General features: G+C 31.8%; 2 protein-coding genes across 2 annotated transcripts in view; one reads left to right on the top strand and one right to left on the bottom strand.

Annotated features, from left to right (window-relative positions):
- Window positions 1-22,249, bottom strand: part of LOC143240139 (nicotinamide N-methyltransferase-like) — a 425,422-nt gene that overhangs the window by 316,634 nt on the left and 86,539 nt on the right. The gene's annotated exons all lie outside the window — the stretch shown is intronic.
- LOC143236085 (structural maintenance of chromosomes protein 5-like) overlaps window positions 1-22,249 on the top strand; it is a 77,426-nt gene that overhangs the window by 9,964 nt on the left and 45,213 nt on the right. The window contains exons 3-5 of the mRNA XM_076474353.1: window positions 6,881-6,977; window positions 7,977-8,102; window positions 12,769-12,981. Of these exons, the coding sequence (XP_076330468.1) occupies window positions 6,881-6,977; window positions 7,977-8,102; window positions 12,769-12,981 (436 nt within the window). The remainder of the gene's footprint in view (window positions 1-6,880; window positions 6,978-7,976; window positions 8,103-12,768; window positions 12,982-22,249) is intronic.

Below are 22,249 nucleotides of genomic sequence, written 5' to 3'. Positions count from 1 at the left end.
TTTCTGTGTGACTTTTAAGATTATTCACTAATCAGCTTCACTTAGGTGATGTACATGTTTATGTAAACCTTACAGTTTTGTATTCAGTGTTCTTTATATTGTCTTGTATTGTGTTGCTAGGTTTGTGTTGATCAGATATTGTGCTTTGAATAGTGACTGATTTTTCTAAACTTGTTTTTAGCTTATGTAGAAAGGTGGATAAATTATAGTAGTTTTGGGATGTAGTGTTTTAGTTCCTGATGTATTTTTTGTGTTGTTAGATGCATGTTTGATATCTATGTGAATCTTTTGTGGTACTCAAATTAAGAGACTCATCAAGACTTAGTGGAGAACATGAAATGCTCAAGTAGATAGTGAGTACTAGAAAGCTTTGGTTTATATATATATTTGCTATTCTATGTGTTTCTGACAAAAGTTACTAAAATGTCAGAACATATGAACTACTTGGCTAAGTGTAACAAAACTTCACTTAAATTAAAGGTCTAAAAGTATACTAACTTGAATATTGGAATGCATTATGACATTAGATCATATGTTTTTTATATTTTTTTTCTGTAAGGAAAACAGCTAATTCAATCTCACTGTAATTTACTGCTTTTTAGAAGAAGAATACCTCTCTAGTATTACAAGATATGCACAATAAAATCACAAAAGTACAATAAAATAGATTTGAAAGAAGATTAATTATTGAACCTGAGTTACTTGGAACTGTGTAATACTATAGTTAGTGCAGGGTTAAAAATAGTATTTTCTAACACAGTATCTAATCTTCTCTCACATAATATTTTTCTCAACTTGTGGTGCTCCTTATATGCACAGTGTTTGTTCACCAATAGTCTTGGTACTCCTTACCCTGATTTGCCTACACAAGGTGTAGCGTACAACATCCCTCTACAAACAGGAGTGTTATACACCCTCCTAGCACAGCTGACTCCCTCTGTACTGTGAAAAAACTTCCATCACTCTGCATTTGGCATTTCAGAGTGCACTTATGCTCTAATTTTGCTCTGCACTTTTCGTTTTAGAGTTCAGTTTTCAGTTAACTGTTGTGTCTTGACAGTTTTTGTTTTCACACTACAATGACTTCATTTTTAAGTCTGGCCACTGCTCATCCACCTACAACTTCTCTGGCTTCAGCATTTATGCTTCATGCTGAGGAGGTCTAGGCCATGGTATGTTGTGTATTGGAAACTCTCATGAAGTTGGATATCCTGTTTCTGGTTGAATTAGGTCTGGATGATGATTTGAACAACCTGTTTCCACCTCCTTCCATTGCAGTGCAGTGTTATGATACACATTTGGATTTACCTCATCCTTTGTCTTACTTTTGAAAACAATTTTCCAGGTCAATGTTTGTCCATTTTCCCTGTTTCTTTTGATTTGCCCCCCTCTCTCCCTCATTTTGCATATTTGTCGTATTATTTGGTGTTCCCTTTCTTGAATTCAAATCCATGCTGGTAAATCTTCAGCACAATTATGTTTGTGTGCTGACATATCTCATCCTCCATGTTTATTTGACTCCTTCGCTTTGCTTATCCTAGGTCAGATTTTCTGTATTTGGACTGTTAGACCTCCACCATTCTTCCCAGGGGATTCTAAGGAGATACTTCTATACTTTTCCACATTGGTGTGCGTATCATCTATTGTCTTATTCCTGCTTACATGTCTCCTACATTGTTTTTTTTTGTTGTTTTTTTTTTTTTTTACAGGAATGTCCTCTTGTTATGCTTGTGTTTTCCTACTTCTTATTTATAAAATCTCCATTTGGTTTAATTTTTGTGCCAGTCTGTACTTGGGGATCTCTCTGATACTTTGGAGTCTGGAGTTTCTCATCTTTCCCAACAATTTCCTGCTTTTATTCTTATATCTCTTTTCCCACTCCTGCTTCCTTTTCTCTACTAGTGGACAGCGTAGGGGTAGGAATTCATTACAAAGGAGTGGAAACTACCAGATAGGGAATATACCTAAAGAGTGATTCATTTACACTGATGAAGGAATAGAAGAAGTTGTGTGCTTGCCTTAACCATTTTTTACTGAAGGAGAATCTTTGCAATACCCTAAACTTCTCTGTGCAGCCCATGGTCTAAATATGTGCCCATTTGAATGTGTAACTGAGTAAGGTATCCAAACATTTATATGTGTGTCATGGATCAGAGGTCATGTTATCTCATTTGTTGACTGGCATTCAAATTGTTATTGAACTACTATTTTATGAATTTGTCAGTAAGTTTGGAATCTAATTGTAGATTATAATTCAAATTTTAATATTATGTGAGTTAATTTCTTAACTTATTTTAAAAGTAAATATTAAATGAACACACCTGAATGTAGATTTTAGTGAGTCACTTATGTTAAATGCAGCACTATTTAAAATTAGATATTTATGATGTCAAAATACTGAGTCTGTAACTTCAAACAAATTAGAAAATCAATTTACCAATATTGACAAGCTAAAATATAAGAACCTCGTATTTTTTAACAAAACACAGCAGTCCCATTCAACTCTTTCCATTTTTTTGTAATCGTCCTTTATATGCTCTTACCACAGTATATGATATATGAATGACCAATCAACAGCTTAAAATGTCTCCAGGGAGGTTTTCTGAAACATTTTAATCTTTGAAAAGGCTACCATGTTCTTTCAATCCAAGATTTCAATGACATAAATTGTGTTAGTCTGTTCAAAGTTTCATATTCTTTAAAATCTAAATGGGTCTTAGTAATTAAGCTCAATATAGTGGAATTCTATTGTATCACTGTAGTTATTTATAATTTTTTTTATAATTAAACTGTATATACCAAACCTCAAAAAAAATTTATCTATCATGTGTGAAATTTTAAAAGGCTTAACAACATATGTCCAGCAGCAATCGAACACAGAGATCGTAGCAAGAAGCAATAATTGTTTGCTTTACTTCTTGATTTATTGTTCTATATTTTAAGAAAAATATGTTCAGTAATTTATTTCTAAATAGTTATAATCTACATACATACATGTAATGTATAATAATAGAAATGTGACTGCATATAACAAAATACTAGTCCACTAAAACACAGCTAAGACAGGTAAGACTGAGGTCATTTTTGTATTACTGGATAAATAGCATGAGTGCACATGCACTGCATCAATGCAAGTTATATTAGCTTGGTATGACTGAAAGGTCAATATAATAAAAAATAAATACATATGTAAATATATAGCTACTCAGACTAAACATTTGTATATTGATGTCATGTAGCTATTCCTATTTTTTTTTATAATGGTTACAAGGTAGGTCAAGTGACAGACTCAATATAGTTAGAGTATAGAAACTAACATAAATTATAAAGTTTTATTGAAAACAAATGTTTGATATGTATTTAGGAGGTTTTGGAGATTATGAAACTAATATTTGAGAGTTTTGGGATGGATAGTAGTTTTAATCATAACATAATTTTGCACTCAGATTAGTTATGAAAAAAACTACTTTCACAAATAAATCTTTAGTTAAAAATGTTTCATTAAAAATATGATGATGTTTTTTATACAAAATACTTGTAGTATTCACTAAAGGTCTGCTGAATTTTGTGAAGATACACATCATCATCATCTACCACTCGATTCTGTCAAGGAACATAGGGCCGCAATTATTTGCGGTTTCAGGAACAGATATTTTAAGTGAGTAGGTTGTTAGCCCACTGCACCGAGCCGTCCCTAATTTAGTAGTGTAAGACTAGAGGGAAGGCAGCTAGTCATCACCACCCACTGCCAACTCTTGGGCTACTCTTGTACCAATGAAAAGTGGGATTGACCGTCACATTATAACACCCCCACGGCTGGGAGGGCGAGCATGTTTGGCGCGACTTGGGCGCAAACCCGCGACCCTCATATTACGAAGTGCACGCCTTAACGTGCTAGGCCATGCCAGACCGAAGATACACATACTGTATCAAAAATTATAGTGCAAATGCTTAATGTATGCAAATGTTTAGATGAACCAATGTATATTATACCATGCTTGTAGCAAAATGGTTAATTATAAGGAAATCTGTATATAAAAGTTTTCTTAGTAGTGTGTAGTTTTGGCATTTATTATCTGTATATTTTCAGTTAGATCCTTCTGCATACTTGTATGGTAGGAAGTTTCAAGTTGACAAAAATAATTAGCCCATTGCAGTTCTCTTTTGATGCTGTTAAGGGGTCCGCACTTGTAAGGTATCCTGACGTAGCCAGATGATTAAGGCACTCAACATGTAATCTGAGGGTTGCGGGTTTGAATCCACGTCACACCAAATATGTCCGCTCTTTCAGCTGTGGGGGTGTTTTAATTTGATGGTCAATCCTATGATTTATTGATAAAAGAGTAGACCAAGAATTGGCAGTGGGCAGTGATGACTTGCTGCTTTCCCTCTGGTCTTACACTGCTAAATTAGGGACGGCTAGCGCAGATAGCCCTTGTGTAGCTTTGTGCGAAATTCAAAACAAACAAACAAACAAACACTTGTAAGATCTCAAAGTTTGTTGATCCTTATTTCTGCAGTTTGCTATATGTGCCTTATCAGTGGGTTTCATCATTCTCTGCCATTTCTTAGTGAATTTCCAATAACATTTTTTGAACTTATTTTGTACACATGAGTGGGTAGCCAAATCTTAATCTTATCCTGACAGTTTTAGTGATTTAAATTCAAAATCACATTCTCCTTTTTTTTTTGTTATACCAATTAGTATAGCATAAAATCTTACTTAATAATTCACTATTTTAATAGTATGTAAGTGTTAAGTTCTTAATTTTGTAAAGCAATACTTAAACAAAAATCCTGAATTTACCCTCGTGTGACAGATGTGACACATTTTTTTTATGCACCTTTTTTTTTCTCTATTTTATTCCCTGCCCCTCCAATGAGTATGAAATTAAATGTTAATTACTCACTATAAAATTGTCATTGCTTAGACAAACCATAATTTTTATAGCCTTCAATTTTGTTTGGTGACAGAGCTCTCAAAGTGAAACTAAGGCCTCTTTTGTTACACCCATTTTGCACATTCTCTCTTTAAAGATTTTGCTAATAGTTCTCTTATGTTTAATTCTATATTATGTATAAACAGTAAGGAGTAAAGGCTTTAATCTATCAAAGGGGATATTATATATAACATTTTCTGAATTTAGAATTGCCAATTTCACTGTTAATACAAGTTTCATTCCCACAGGAAATATAACAAGTAACATGTATAATTTTGTAACAGTTTTTGTTGAATAGTTAGGAAAATTGTCTACTTTTTTGCATGTTCTTCTTCTATGTTCTTTGGTGCATTACTTAATTGAATAAAAATTATTCAGTGTATTACTATATAGAAAGAGAAGGATAAGAGTCATCAACAGTTGATAGCAAGAAAAAAAAAGAATTGGATAAGTATTTTATGTTTTTCATGTTTATTCTTTATGATTTTTAAAGCAATCAAAATGCACAACTATGAATCTGTGTATTAGTTAAGGCTATATTAGGTAAATAATAATATAATAAAAAATGTTTTGTGAAGCATGCATGCAAGCAGCTTGTGGGTAACTTTACCAGTAATGTCATGTGAGCTCCACATTCCCTAAGTAATTTACAACTAATAATGGCAGAAGTAGTAACTAGACATTGTTCAAAGTCAATGAAAGAACATATTTAACTATCAGTAGATGCATACTGTTGCAAAATATCAGCTACTTGTAACATGAAACTGCGATTGTTTGTCCTAACATGAAGTCATTCTAGAAAGAAAAAAAAGGGTAATTTAGATTTTTTAATATAGATTTAGAGTAGAGAAAATATACAATAAAATAAGAAATTTTAGTAAATGCACATTTGAAATGTATTTTAGAGATTTTAGAGAATACACAAATCAACTCTTAGATTTTTGAGGTAAGAAAATCATTTTTTAATCTTAACATAAAAAAGTCTCTTTGCCCATGGACTATTCAAAACAGATACTCAATATGTTCACAAATAAATATTTTTTTAGTTTATTTAAATTACTTCATAAAATATATGAAAGTAGGCTTCAATTTCATCAAAAACTGACAGCAAAAAACAGGACATTAAATGTAAGTACTTAGAATTCCACTTTTTTATGTATATTTTTATATATTGTTATAAAATAAGTAAAATGTAAAGATTTAGAAATTAGGTTAGATAAGATAATCAAAATGTTCTTCACAAGGTATGCTTGCAAGTAACTTGTGTATTACATCATTCATTAAGGTAACTTGACCTAAGCATTCAGAGTGATTTACTACTTGTGTGGCAGGATTTTTAATACCATGGTTCAAAAGAGCAATAAAACAGTGAAATTAGGTATAAACATATGTAGATTATTACAAGACATAAGTTGTTTATGATAAAAAGTTGTAGTGTTCTGTTGCAATTTGCTGTCATTCTGGAAAGAATAAAAAAAAAGTTATTTCATAATTTTATGGTGGTTACAAGGTCAACCAAATTGATGGTGTGTTTGTATATGTAGTTAGGGTTGAGAAAATAATATGAAGTCAGTTTAATTTTTAAAAAAAGTTTTCAATTTATTTAAGAGATTATGCAAATGAAATTTGAAAAATATTCATATTGCCAAAAGTGTTTTAATCTGAACATGAAAGTCAAGTTGCACTCAGAGCTGTCAACAATCTAACTCCATATATTCATGGACAAACCTCTAGTAAAAAATTTAATTAAAAAAATCTGATTTGTACAAAAGACTTAATATTTATTGAAAGCTTGCCAGATTTCTTAAAGATACAGGTAACAAATAAAAATTATAGCATGGAAACTGATGGTTATTTTGTGGCTACAAGGATGTTGTAATCCAATGATCCCATATAGATAGTTAACAGCTTTTATTTTAGTTGTTTTTTTGTGTATACAGATTTAATCCTGATGGAAGAAACTGGGTAATAACCAGAGAAATCACAGAAAATAATTCTACTTGGAAGATTAATGATGCTTCTGTGTCTTTGAAAGATGTAAGTATATGTAGGTGTATTTATGTGTTAAATAGTTTTTATTTTCTGACATCTGTATAATTATTAAAATTTGTAATACATTCAGTTTCATGAATTGTTCTCTGGACATTCTCGTATGTAGCTGCTTGATAGTTGTGTATGTGCTGGTAAAATATTTAATTGTGGTATATGTATTCACTTATGAATACATAAATATTTAATTGTGGTATATGTATTCACTTATGAATACATAAAGCAAAAACTTTGTTGTGCAGTGTTATCAGTGTTCTTTTGTTTTAAAACTCCTGTACGTATAAGGCACATCTTAAAAGTGTGAGTATATGATTATTTTCTGTTAGAAAGAGCAGTTTCACACCTGTCTCAAAAAATGACCAGTTTTAGTGGCTTCACCTCTACGTCTTTATTTTTTAAGTCATGTCACATTTTGTAATGTGAATAATAGTGTGATTTAATTCCTAACAATCTAGTTTAGGATATCTTTATTGTGGAATGAAACTTGTGTTTTAAAGTTAGGTATTATTTTCTGGAAATCAGTTAAAGCAGAATGTTTTCAGGCATATTAAAATACATATTTCTCCAGATTGGTGAAAGTAATTTTAAAAGAATGTCAAGAATTTTTCATAATCTTACCAGTATTAATATTTTATTTTGTTGTTTTTTGTGGGATTGTTAAATAACAGTATACTTTATTAATATTATTAATCATAATAATATTAATAATCCTAATAATATACATTCCCCAGTGGGATGGCGATAGTTTTATAGACTTGAAGTGCTAAAATTTGAGGTTTGATTCAACATTTTGGACACTGTGGATAGGTCATTGTGGTTATGCTCTAAAACAAAACAAGCATAATTGCTTATATTCACTTTAAAGCTTCATTGACTTTTAGACTTCACATTTATTACCTACAGTCAAAGATTTAGCAAATAAGGCCTACAGTTTCTTTCAGTAAGTTAGTTAAAAATATTTATGCATTGTTTTGTGTAAATTTTTAGGTAGAGAATCTCGTGACAGAGCTGAACATTCAAGTTGGTAACCTGTGTCAATTTCTTCCTCAAGATAGGGTTGCAGATTTTGTTCGAATGAATAAACAGGAAATGTTAGAAAATACAGAAAAAGCTGTAAGTTTTTTTCATTTTACTGCATTTAAAATTAAAGGTAGTTTCCAAGGGATATTTTTAATACTGTTTTTTTGTGGTAATTTAATGTAAATAAGATAATTGAAAAATAATGAAGTTGTTTCTCTTATTGTTTGATTACTGTAAACTCTTTCTGTATGGACATTCTTGTCTGTGCAGGTCACTATGTTTTACTGTGCTGTATGTAAAATTTAACAACTCTTCTTGGGCTTACCATGGCCAAGTGGTTAAGGCACTCGTCTTGTAATCTGAGGGTTGAGGGTTTGAATCCTCGTCACACAAAACATTCTCACCCTTTCAGCTGTGTGGGAGCTATAATGTGATGGTTAATTGGTAAAAGAGTAGCCCAAGAGTTGACAGTGGGTGGTGATGACTAGTTGCTTTTAGTCTTACACTGGTAAATTGGGGACAGCTAGTGCAGATAGCCCTAGAGTAGCTTTGTGCAAAATTCAAAACAAGCCAAACAAAAACTACTTTATTATTAAGGAATAAGAATTAACTTGGTGTCAAAACATAGCTAATAAAGCAAATTAACTATGTTTTAAGTTTATAATATCATAAGGCAGTATTGAAGGAAAATTCTCATTTTCCCCTAGTGTGAGAATTGTGACATTTGCTCTCTAGATTTTCTCTGTTATTTTATTTATCACCCTTCTGAGATGTACAGAATTTGATGTAAATTTCTCATTATAATGTTACTTGGGCAAAGCACAACTTTTATAGTCTTCAATTTTATTTGGTTGTAGAGCCATAAATTAGGAAATTGGATACCTCTTGCCATCCTCACCTGTTATATCCTCTCCTTCAGAAGTTGCCAGCTGCTTTTCTAACTTAATAGTATATTAGTTATGACAGTTAGAAAGCTAAAATTTTTCATCTATTAAATGGCATATCATATTTTTGTACAGAGAATTCTCTAATTTGCTTCCCATGGGAGACACATTGAGTTTAGCTGAATTTTTGGATGGATATTTGTGGTTTTAAGTTATATTGGTGGTAGTCAGTGTGTATGTTGAAACTTATAGGGAACTCTGTCTGTACCATGCAGTTGTGCATACTGTGTGAAACAGTGAAGAGTTTTTCAGTTGTTGCTTCTTACAGTTGTGGTATTTTCAGGTTTTAGGTGGACAAATCTGTTAATAACAGCATATTTGATCAAGAAGTAAGGAAAGTGTTCTATAGTATGTTATTTATGTGTGATATTTTAATTCTTTCCACGTCGAGCTTTTTTTGGAAGTGAGCCAAAAAGAACTTGAGTTTATATTTCACTTTTTTATAACTTATATATTAATGATCTTTTATGATCTCTTACTGTATTTCTGTACAAAATGTACTTAATAAGTAAATGTTACATTTCTGTATTTTGACAAGATGTATATAATTTCAGTAAATTACAGTAAAGAATAGGAATGTTTTTTTCCATAAGTCAGAATAAATGTGACAGAGGTTAAAATAAGCACAATTTTTGATACCATCTAATGATCACTGATTGCAATAAATGATAAATTGTGAATATATTCGGGCAGGTAGTTAAAAATATACGAGAAATGGTTTTTAACATGGGTAAACTTTTTTTAAACATGTAAGGGGCCTGAATTATCTTGGGAAATCAGAAAGGGGTTAATTGTAAAATAATGAGCCTGGTCAAATGTAAATGAATAAAACCACTATTATTAAAAATAAACAGAAAACATGGTTTGCATACTTTTGCAGATGGAAGGAATGTGTTTAGCTCTACAGCTCTCTACTTACCCAGTGGTTAGGGCACTTGATTCTTAGTCTGAGGGGTGCAGGATTGAATCTCCATTTCATCAAACTTTTTCCCTGTTTTAGGTGGTTAAAGCACTTGACTCGTAATCTGAAGGCCACAGGTTTGAATCGCCATCACACCAAATGTGCTCGTCCTTTTAGACATGGGGAATTTATAATGTGATGGTGAATCACACTATTCATTGGTAAAAGAGTGTTCTAAGAGTACACTTTTACGCTGCTAAATTAGGAATGGCTAATGCAGATAGCCCTCATTTAGCTTTATGCAAAATTTAAAAAAAAATCTCAGGATTAATATTCAAAGGACTAAAACACAATGTTCATGAAGTAATTGTTCTGTTGACGTTCACCTGGTAGAAACTGGTTAAAGAAAGTCATCTGAATTCAACAGGTAAATTCATTTTCAGTTTTTAGTGGTCTTTATTCCCTCACAGTATTGGTCAGATGTATTAAGTAAGTCTTATAAAGGACCATCTGAGCATATAAAGTGCCAGTCATCTTAAATGAGGTGCTGAGAATCCCCTATTATAGAGAACAAAGAAATGAAGCAATTATAACACAGTAATTAATCTTAACAGTATGAGACTATTGATGTTGTTACTGCATGGAAAATGAATAACTAAAAAAAAATTATTTAATTAAACAAGATGGAAGACATTAAATACAAGAATAAAATAATTTCACAATGATACAAAATCCATACATGCAACTTAAGTTCTTAAATTATGAACACAAGTTATATTACAAGAATAAGAAAGAATTCTTCAATATTGAATGCAGTAAAATGTTTAAAAAATCCTCTTGTTCAGTAATAAAGTAAGATGACAGTATAATAAATAACTTTTTGTTTTTCACTAAGCAAAAATCCAACCTTGTTTCACTGAAATAAAACATATCATTAACAATGAAAAAGAGAAAAAAAGTTTTTTCTTGCCTAAGTGCATTTGTGAGAAAGTGGGTGATGACATATTTTAAAAACTACTTTGAAATCTCCAATTTACCAAAGCTTTTAACTATCACCTTTCTTCCATACATGCATTATTAAAATAACAGTCATTGAAAAACATTGTGTATGCATCCTCATGTACAGTACTTGAACATTTAATAATAAACATGAATAAATGTAGCTTAATTTATACATCATAGTACTGAGGGGATTGAAAGGGTTTTACAAAGATATAAATATCTATAGGTATGGGAGATAAGTTAGCGAAATAGAAAGAAGAGTGAATGGATGGAAGAAAGCATAAGGTTGTCACAAATGGATTCAGTAAAATTCCATTCATGTGTCAAGTGAATTACCTCAGAACTCAGTCTTAGGGTTTTTGCTATTTTTGATTTATATCAATGATATAGATGAAGTAGTCAACAAGTTACTTAAATTTACAGATTATATTAATGTCTTGGGTGTTGCTAGCTGTGAAGAGGATGCTGCTGATTTACAAGAGGATTTAGATAATGCCAGATGGTGTTAATTATAATAAATATAAGAGTAATGCATGTGGATTATTTTAATGTGAGTTATAAGTATAATTTAGATAGAAATAACCTTAATAGTGTTATGAAGAGAAGAGGATTTTGATGTAATAGTCAGTCAGTCTCTCCATGCTCAGTGATTCCTGTGAACAGAGGTTTATTCTATTCTTACCACTACCTGTGCTAAAACATTTTTTCCTGTGCTTATTGAGTTTCTAGTAGTTTCAATTAACTGTTGTTTTTTTTTCACAGCACATTGTTTTCTATATACATGGTTGCGACTTCATTTTCTTTTGCCACCAAATTTCTTTATGCTATTTCAAACAATGTTTGCAAATACCCCCTTTCCTTTCATGAAATATAACCAAGGTACATTTATTCATTTTCAGTCAATCTCTTCAATTATAACAGTGTTAATCATGAAGCTGATGCTCAGTAGTTATCCCTTATCACATTTAGTAGAGCTAACATTTGGTGAGTGAATTGTCTCATATCTCAATGTGTGATGAGGTACTATAATTACTGTGAACATAATAAATTACCACAATCTTATAGAGCCATGGTGTGACATATTCGCAGCTGTTATGTTTCAGATATAATGTTACCACTATTGTGTGTTAAGTGGCTAGTTTTCTTCTGCCTGATTCTTCTCCAGTCATATATTCCTTTCCCTTTTCTTTCTTTGCCTTGTGTGAGCCTACCTTGCCTGTTTCTTATTTTGAACAGGTTTTCTACCTCTAGCCTTTGCTTCTGGCTCTTCTCTCATGCTGATGAGGAACAGTTTTACCTTGTTATTATTAAGCACCAGCCCTTCTACCAATTTGAGTGAGATTTTAATTCTTAATTTTGCAGAGAAATGGGTAATGTTTCTGAAGTAAACTTTAATATTTCCTGGAAAGTGTATTCCAAATAGATACCTCTGCACCATGTTCCACCTTTCCTTCCTATTTACAGTGATTTTATTTGCCTTCTCAAAAAAACCTATAATCATGTACACATGGAGATCATGTGACCCTCTGGTTGGGATAGAGATAAAGCAACATGATGATTATGATGTGGATTGGTGCAATACACATACACATGCATATAGCTGGAAATTAGCTCAAAGTTTGTGGCATGTGCAGGAAATTTCACGGTAGTGTGTTCTGGGTAATAGTTCTCCATAGTACAAAGAGATAAGTGTATGTCTTAAATACATTTTCAGGTTAGGAAAATTGTAACTACTAAAAAATGTACATTTACAATGATGGCTTATTTTTTACAAAAATATTTTGAGTAATTCTCTTAAAGTGATGAGAGCACAAAAAAAGTTGAGTGATATTATATGTCGATGTTTTGTGAAAGTTTTTGTTTCTCATAATTTTGCAGTATATCTTAATGTTTGTTATAAATTATGATACAGGTGGGTCCACCAGTAATGTTTGAATATCACTCCCAGCTAAAGGAACTCCGAGTACAAATTCGAACAGTTGAAATGTCTTTTAAAAATACCAAAGAGTATTTAGAAAATGAAAAACAAAAAATTTGTAGGCTTGAAGATGATGTAAAGTATTTTCAAGAAAGACAGCGACATTTAGAACGAATTGAAATTTTGAACAAGAAGAGATGTTGGATAGTAAGTATTATTTCTTGATTATAAACAGGAATGTTCATTTGAATAGTTATTACCTTCTTTACTAGTGTAAGAAAATTTTTTTGGAAATGCTTTTGACTCAGTTGTATTTCATAAAAAAACAAACAGTTTGGAGTGGGTAGATAGCAAGCTATTTTGTTTTTGATGATGTTTTACTACTTTAAGCATGGGATATTTATGTGATCATGTCTCGTTTGTACAAGAGAAAATATCACAAAAATACTATAATTTTTTATCTATCTACTTGAAACTACATTTTTAACTATGGTATAAAAAATTATATTTTTTTCAGCTGGCATTACTTTTTTTTAATGTGAATATTAGTATAATGTTGGAAAGATGTAGACAAGGTGCAACACATTTAAAAGTAATTTTTATTCATATATAATACTAAAAGTGTGTTTGGATAATTGTGATAATACATACAAGGATTGAAATATTACATTTCTGCATTCTTGAGGAATTTCACCTTTTTAGTTGGTTTTCTTTATCGGGAATGTCTGGTCCATTCATGGTCTTATAGTTATGACCAATCAAAATGAGCATAGTGCATGGATTAAATAAAAAAAAAATTAATGAGGAAATGTAATCTTTGGCATAGCTTTTACTTAAGTGAATATAGTTATATTTCTATCTCTGAAATTTGTATTTACGTAAATCACACATTAGTTGTTGTTTGTTTTTGTTTCCATTTGTGTTTTTGTATTTGACCTAAAGAATGATGTAAGAAAACAGACTACAAATATTATATGTGAAAGTGCATTACATTTTCTCAAACATTTCAGAACTGGATTTCATTTTACTGGATCCACAGCTACTCACTGTAATCTAAACTTACTAAGGAAATAATAACCTCAAACCTGTTTAGGAAAGAATCATCAATAATTGTTTTCGTACAAGAATATTTAATCTACCATGAAAAAATGCCAATACAAGTTGTTGGGCACTTTTTGCTTGCTGGCATAAAAGAATATTAACTTTATGTTCACGGGTATTCTTTACTGTGTTTTAGTGTTTTACATTCAAAATTTTATATTAATCTACATTTTGTTTGTTATACCAGCTAGTATAGAATAAAATCTCAGTTAATTACACATATTTTAATAGTATAGGTTTAAAGTTCTTAGTTTTATAAGGCACTATTTAAAAAAAAATCTTGATTTTTTTCCTAGTGTGACATGTGATATATTTTCTCTTGGCATATGCTCTTTTCTATTTCATCCACCACCACTCAATTAAGTAAGAAATTAAACACAAATTACTCACTATAAAATTGTCATTCCTCAGACAAACCATAGTCCTTATAACTTTCAGTTTGATTTGTTACAGGGCTATCCAAACAGAAGATCAGACTCCTCTTGCCACACTCACCTGTTACAATTTATCTTTCGGGATTTGTTAATATTTTTCTCATATGTTTAATTCTGTATTATCTATAACTAGTAAAAGCCAAGGTTTTTCATCTGTCAAATGATGTATAACTGTATATGATGTATATGATGGAAAACTGTTGAATTCAATGTTAGTTTGAACTTTCTTTCCCATGAGAAAGGTAATGATTAGCTTGGATAAATTTATAATGGTTTTTGTTGCACAAGTGGAAATCCAGTAAAATTTTGAAAGATAGGGGAAATTGCTTTTTCCATATTATTAGTCTGTGCTTGAGTAAGTAGTGTATTTCTGGTTTTTTAATGTTTATTCTTTATTTATTATTATAAAAGTAACTAAAATATTTAAATAGATTTCTCTTTAGGTTACTTAAGAATATATTAAATAAAATAAATAATAATATAATAAAAATGTTTCATGAGGCATGCACACGTGTTGCTTGTGGGTAATGTAGTTCAATAGCATAACATGAGCTCCATGTTTCCCAAGTGATTTACCACTTACAGTGGTGAGATTAGTGGTTATTCATGGTTTAAAGGGCAAGAAAAAAAAACAAAACTATAAATAGTTGCATACTTTTATAATCTTAAAGCAAATTATGATAAACAAATGTAGTTACATGTTAAAATTTGTAGTAATTCTAAGAGAGAGAGAGAAAAAAAAGGTAATTTAGATTTGTTTTGGTTTCTTTTTTTGTGGTTATGAGGTCAGAATGAGAATCACACATAGAGAAAGGGTAGAGAAAATAACAGATAAAATATATTGTTTTACTGCAAAGAAACAATTGAAATGTACTTGGAGGTTTTACTGATTATACAAAAACTTGACATTTTTGAGATGAAGAAAAGTATTTTTAATCAGATTTTATGAAGATATACAAACTATATTGGAAGTTAGTAGTAATAAATCTATAAAGTCTTGAAATGAGTACAAATAGGTCATATCTGTCAAATTTACCAAGTCTTTATTAATGAAATGTACCAGTTATGGTGGATTTGATTAAAAACATCAAATTATTTTAAAGTGACTGGTGAATGAAATATTACAAGAGCAAACTAATCTATAAAGAATGTAATTTATACAAACAATATCTATATCAGTGTTTTCCTGATATTACTTATGGTGTAATGTGATTTTATTTTTCTTTCACTAAATAATCATGATGTTTTCTGTTTGTAACGGCTGTAGTTGACAATAAAATCAAAGTATTAGTTATTCTCTTTCATAATTCCACCGTTATGACATTGTAAAACAAATCTATTTAGCTTAACTCTGATAACATAGGTTTTCCTGTGATCATGTGTGAAAGACCATGTCACACATTTGTCATTTGTGTAGTAATATTCAAAATTTTAGTGAACTGCTATTTTATGAATGTATGACAGTAAGTTTGGTATCAAATTTTAGAATTATACATGAGTTAATTTCTCAATTTAAAAGTAAGTATTTAAAAAAAAATTCTACATGTTTTGCGTATCATGTGGTATATTGAATGTAACATTGAATGTAACGTAAGGATGTGTGTATAGCCAATTGAAAGCTCAGAATGTTCCACTAGTGGTTTCATCAACCTCTGTGAAGTATTTGCATGGGAAACTCTTTCATTTCATGATAGATTCCAAGTGGTAAAGTTACATAAGTGAACTTGAAAAATCATATATTTTTAGACCAAAATACAGCTCAGTAACTAAGCTTGATCAGTGACAGTGGAATTCTGTAGTATTGATATAATAATTTATGATTTTTTGTTATTTTAAGATGCATAGATTAAAACCTTTAAAAAAATCAGGCAAGTAAGAAACAAGTGCAAGGTCTGTAACAAGAAGAGATAATTGTTTTCTGTACTATTTTGTTTACTGTTCTATGTTTATGAAAAACAACTGAAATCTAAGAACTATTGGTAAATAGTAATTATGCACATACATACATGAGGTATTATAACTGAAAATTTGAAAGTTTACTGTGTTTACAAAACACTGGTACACTAGATCACAGGTATGACAGGCCACTTTTTAAAGGCCAGTTTTATATTCTTGGATGTGGTAGCATGAGTGCATATGCACCACATCATTTCAACTTCTGTGATATTAATCAGGCACAGCAGAAAGGTATATGTATAATGTTAGATTTAAGCTACTTAGAGTAAAAATTTGTGTTTTTGTGTGATAATTTGCAGTCATCCTCGAACAATGAAAAACATAATTTGTGTATATTTCCTAATTTTTTATGGTGGTCGTGAGGACAGAAAAATTGATTAAATGAATACAGAGATACAACAGTGAAAATAACAGATAAAATATAAATATTTTTTCTAAAAATAGTTTGATAATTACCTGAAATGTATAAAGATTTTGCATGTGAACTTTGTAACTTTTCTGATGTATAAAGGTATTTTTAATCTTAAAATTACTTTTTGAATGTGGATATTCAACATTTGAAAAGAAAAAATGCATAAGAAAAACATTACTTATAAAATCTTAAAACTTAATTGGAAAATCTGATATTTTGCTTTCAAATATCTTGTAATGTTTAAGATAATTACAAACTTTCTTGAAGATATACTTAGTGTATTAAAAGTTATAACATGAAAACTATAATAAGTGTAGAAAGGTTATAAATTCAGTTCTTTGAACTGAGCCCATATTGAAAGAGCTAACCCATATCAAGTAATTATTGTTTTACTCAACAAATGTGTTCAGATTAACTCGCATCTGGAAATAATCTTATGTTCTAGGTGTACATAATGAGTATATTGAGCTTCATTCACATAAAATAATGTGGAAGGACAAACTTTTTCATGTGAATCCACATTGGGAATTGATATTTGATTTTAGATGTCTTCAATAAATATGTTTGTCTTAACTTGTACACAAATTCCTTGAGATTAACTGATAGCAAATGATATTTCATTCTAGATCAACAAAGTAAATGTTTATTTTAACCTGTATCAAGTAAACATATTTTATTCTTGTATACAAAATTAACCCATTAATCCAAACCAAGATAAAGTATTTCCAAAACATTCATAACTCTTCTCATATTACAGCTAAGGCTTCTTTCTTTATCATTCTGGACATTGATCTGATTTTTACTCTCTTTTTTCCAGTATTTTCTTCCCTTCTTGCTGTTTTTGGTGATATCTGTCTCATGACATTCTCTAATATGTTCAGTGCACCCTCTGTTTTGGTACTGTATATACCTGCTTGTAATAATGTCATCAGCTTTTCTCAACAAAGCATTCACTAATGCTTTTCTCTGTTGTACATTTTTGAAGATATTTTTTGTGTTCCTTGCATTGCCTATTATAATTTTTCTGGTAGGGAAATACAATTATTTTGGTGTTTGGCAAGGTGACATGGATTAATATGTCTGACTCGAAGGAAAATTTGTCTCTCCCATATCACCTCTGATATCTAGAGTTGCTTGCAGCATATGTTTGGTTAGCTAATATTTCTCTGGAAGATATGAAACTACACTTGCAGGCATTCCTGGACATTCTGAAGAGGATTTAGATTCACTTTATACAATGCTTTTTTTTGCTCTGTCAGCTTTCCCTGAGTCTACTTTGTATGAGCTGCCTCCATATCCTTTCACTCAGTTGATACATGTAGGTCAGGGTTTACCCTTTGGACTAGCCTCAACACCATATGTGTTCCGCCAAATTTTACAAGTCTTTTCTTGTTACTTCCATTCCCTGACCCTGTGCACACACCATTACATGGACAACTGGTTACTATTGGTATCATTTTATCATTTAGCAGAACATCACATACAGCTTCTGTTTTTCAAAGCAATTAGGGCTGAGAAATCTGTCCTTACTACAGTTCAATATATCGTCCAACTGGGTGTCTTTTTTTTCAACATACATCCCATTTGGGCTCAGCCAACTCCTATCTGGCTTCACACTATTGAACACACAGTATGACTCTTACTCAAGTCTCCTTCTCCCATTGCATGGATGGTTCTTTCTCTTTTGAAGATGTGGGAATCTCTCAAATCCCTCAGTTGTTTTGAACAAGTGCATGAGATCTATTCAATGGTCTAAATGCAACAAATGGATCATGAACATCATTCCTCTGGATTTCCAGGATTTCCTATTCATGATCAACATCTTTGATCTCGAGTGGTGGTTAGAGTGGATCATTTCTATAAAAATTGTTATTCTACGACCAACTTGTCATGAGATCCATCTTTACATGGATGCCTTTCTTCAGGGATGGGGTGCATATCTCAACATTTGGGAATAATAGGGTCTATGGATGGTAGATGAGACTCATTGTTTTAAAATTTCTTACTGTGAAAAAGTAAGATCTAAAGGTCTGAAGTTGCTTTAGTGCATAGGCACCATGCTTCACACTGACAATTCCACAGCAGTGTCTTTCATTTCCTGTCAAGGGGACATTTAGTCTGTATCTCTGTTTTTGAACTTTAGATCTTCATTACTGGGTCCTCAACCATCATATCATACTATTAACTTGCCATGTTCTGGGACTAATGAATTTGGTGTGAGATCATATGGTTGCTTTGTGGAGAGGATCTCTGTTGGGTTTGCACTGATTCAGAACACTGATGACTGATGGATTTGCCATTTGTTGGAACACTCGACTATTGGCATTTGGGTTTCTGGTACCTTATCCTTGAGCAATGGAAATAGAAGTGTTCAGTCAGGACTGGACTGGATTGCACTAAAATACCTATTTACCACTATGTCTGTTACCCAGTGATCTAGAAATGGTTTGTTCTAGCCCTTGTTACCTTCTGTTGGTAACATTAGAATGGCCTGCTCAATCCTGCTTTCCACTTCTGTGGTGTGTAGTACTCACCTCTTCCTCTTTAACTATCTCTGTTGAGGCAGCCACAATCAGACATCTTACACCCATCCATTCCAAAGCTCAAGCTTCATGCATGGAGGTTATGTGATCCTTTACATGGCATTGGGGTTTAAGTTATAAGTTGGAAATGACAAATATATGGGCAATATTGTGTTGTGAGAAGGTTAAACCAACTTCATTCAGATGTGCAAACCATAGCACTTTTTTTTACGCTTGGCTCTTTTACATCACATTAGTTTGATGATCTGGCTCTCTTCCAAGGATTTTCTATTACCCATTGTACCTCTATTTACCACATCCACTATATTATAAAGAGGGTTGAATACTTGTATTACTAATTTTGCTTCCTTTGTCTCCAAGGTCCCCGACCTCTTTTTCATAGGATCAAACTCTGTGGCAAGTGTTACAGAGTCAGGTAAGCTGTCATCAAACCAATTTCACACAAGCAACAACTAACACAATAGACTTTATCTTGGTTGCAGCAGGCTCTTTAGAAATGGGGTGTTCCAAAAGAGCACATAGAGGCAGACTGGACCATATTACTGTGCTAAGCTTGACTACCACTTGTGGACTATCATGAGTAAAGCATAACTGGGATCCTGCCCATTTCTGCAAGTTAGTAAATTGAAAAAGTTGGGGATGGTTTGTTTTTAAAAATATAGAGAATTTTATTCATCTATTGCAATGTTCCTTAGGTTACATATGCAATGTCTCCCCAACATGCATTACCTTCCTCAATTTCTGTTAGTGGGGCTAGGAACTCCATACCACACCTGACCCTACAGTTGCCAGGATAGTTGATGGAGGCTATTCCTTCAAAATATTGACTTTCTTCACTTTTGAAAAAAAGGCAAAGTTGTGAGCCCTCGTACCTGGATCCACGGATGTTTTATCCCAGATGTTTGTAGGAGAGACACCAACCTGTATGGAAGCCTACTTGTGGTACCAGTTCAACTATTACACTGTCTTATGGTGATGCACTCCTTGGGACACCCCCATAGTACTTATTTCCCTAATTCTTTTCTTGTAGTGGAGCAGGGAAGTCTTGACACTCTCCATTTTCTACCAGCTGGGGTGGTATGTTATGGAAAATGCCACCTTAGTATGATTACTTTCATTTGGTAGAGTTTAAAGTGGTGATAGTCTGAAGTTGGATTGGTGCACGACCAGCCAACAGAAGTCCTCATTCAGTTGCAGGGAGAATGTTACTTTTACATTCTGACTCACTGTGCATAAGATGAAGATGGTTAAGACCCTATTCTTAGTGCATTTCAGAAACTACACTCCTGGTACTGTCTGGTTCTGAACTGGAGTTGATCTATCACTTATGGTCATATGTGCCCTAGCCACACAACACATATCACATTTTTGAAATCTTGATGTAGGTTTTAGATTGTACTTGTATATTCTGCCTATCTTTGTGACACTTGCTTGTATTAGTATAGTATAGCTTGGTAATCTCCCATGAATGTGCCTTTATATTGTTTCATCTTATAGAATGTTGCACTCCATTGGTTCATTTTAGATATTTCCTTGAAAGAGTTAACTTTTGCACTGGTCCCTCCATCACTCAAGTGTGGGATTCTAGCTGTAAATTGGATAAATATCATATTCGAAATTAATTTTTTCAAACAGTGTAATTGTATTTAAGATGAATATTTACTCTGCTCACCCTTCCTTTCCACTTGTGGTAATTCTTACTTTCTTGCTAAATTTTGAAGTTAGGTTTGAACAGTCATTATAGATGGAGCCAGTAGGAAGTGATGTTGCACTCATATTGATGGAGGTTTGCTGCATGCAAGTGAGCATGCAATAGTACAGCAATATCACATGGAAACAAGTAAGATTTGGTGGGAGCCATAAGGTTAGTAATGAGCAAAAGACTTTTATATAGATGGTAGTAGAGAAGGAAAAGATAAATCAGGGAGGAAATACATTTTAAGTATTGGTAAATTTTAACACTAGGTGTACAGTATAGATCAGTCCATTTTATTCCATAACATTTAATTATATTTTAGTCCATGTGTACAAAAATCTTCTAAACTTAATTTTTTATCAAAAGATAATATTTTATTATGGAAGTTTATAAACACAAACTGAAGAATTCTAGTTATTCTTTACGAAGGAAATAGATAATGATGTATTACTGATAAAAACATAATTGGTTTAATTTAAGCCAGTGTTTCACAGTTACAAATTCATCATGGTAAATAAGACACTTGCTAAATTATTTAGGCATATACAAAAGAATTTAAATAATTTGAGTGTGTACAGTAAGGTGGAGTTCACCAAAGAATATATAAAGAAATTGAAGGTACACGCAAGTGGACATTATGTTATTTTAGGCACACGTTATACTAAATTTTCATAAAACCTTGGATTCTTCAATCCCAATGCTGAAAATTTCTGTTCTGCATAAGTCTAAATATTAAATCATGAATCAAAACAATATCTTGCTTTAAATCTTATAGATTAATACATTTAAAAATTAAGTGTAAATACTAATTCATGTAAATACTAACTTAATCTTAACCTAGAGCTTAGTTCAGTCTGTTGTTTATGGTTTTCAGATTTATTGAAACCAAATTATTCATAATGCTAACTTTATGTATTGACTGTCTTTGGATCAGTCATTACCCAGGAACTAGCTATTTCCATCACACCATACAATACAACTTACATGGAACTTTAAGGACACAACCTGTCTTGTCTTTTTGGCTTCTAGTTTTCAGCTTGCAACATTCATTGCTTTCCTGGATATCTTGAGGCCTTCCATTAATGTTACATCTAGAAATTATGACATATAATCAATCAGTATCACTTTAGGAACTGAACTTTATTCTCTGCCAGAAAGATTTCTAAGCATATAAAATTCTGCCAATTTGCCCTAAAATCACCTACCACTTTAAAATTTATCAAATTTGGTAGTGGGGTGAAGAGAGAGTTTCTAATCATACCTGGCTATCTTTCAGGGTATGATAAATTTTATACTAACTAAATACAAACAGCAAAATTAAAATTTTGAAGGT

The sequence above is a fragment of the Tachypleus tridentatus genome, chromosome 13 (genome assembly GCF_004210375.1).
Source record: "Tachypleus tridentatus isolate NWPU-2018 chromosome 13, ASM421037v1, whole genome shotgun sequence".
NCBI classification, from domain to species: Eukaryota; Metazoa; Arthropoda; class Merostomata; order Xiphosura; family Limulidae; genus Tachypleus; species Tachypleus tridentatus.
The sequence above is the reverse complement of the archived record's forward strand: the minus strand, read 5'-3'. Positions and strand labels throughout refer to the sequence as shown.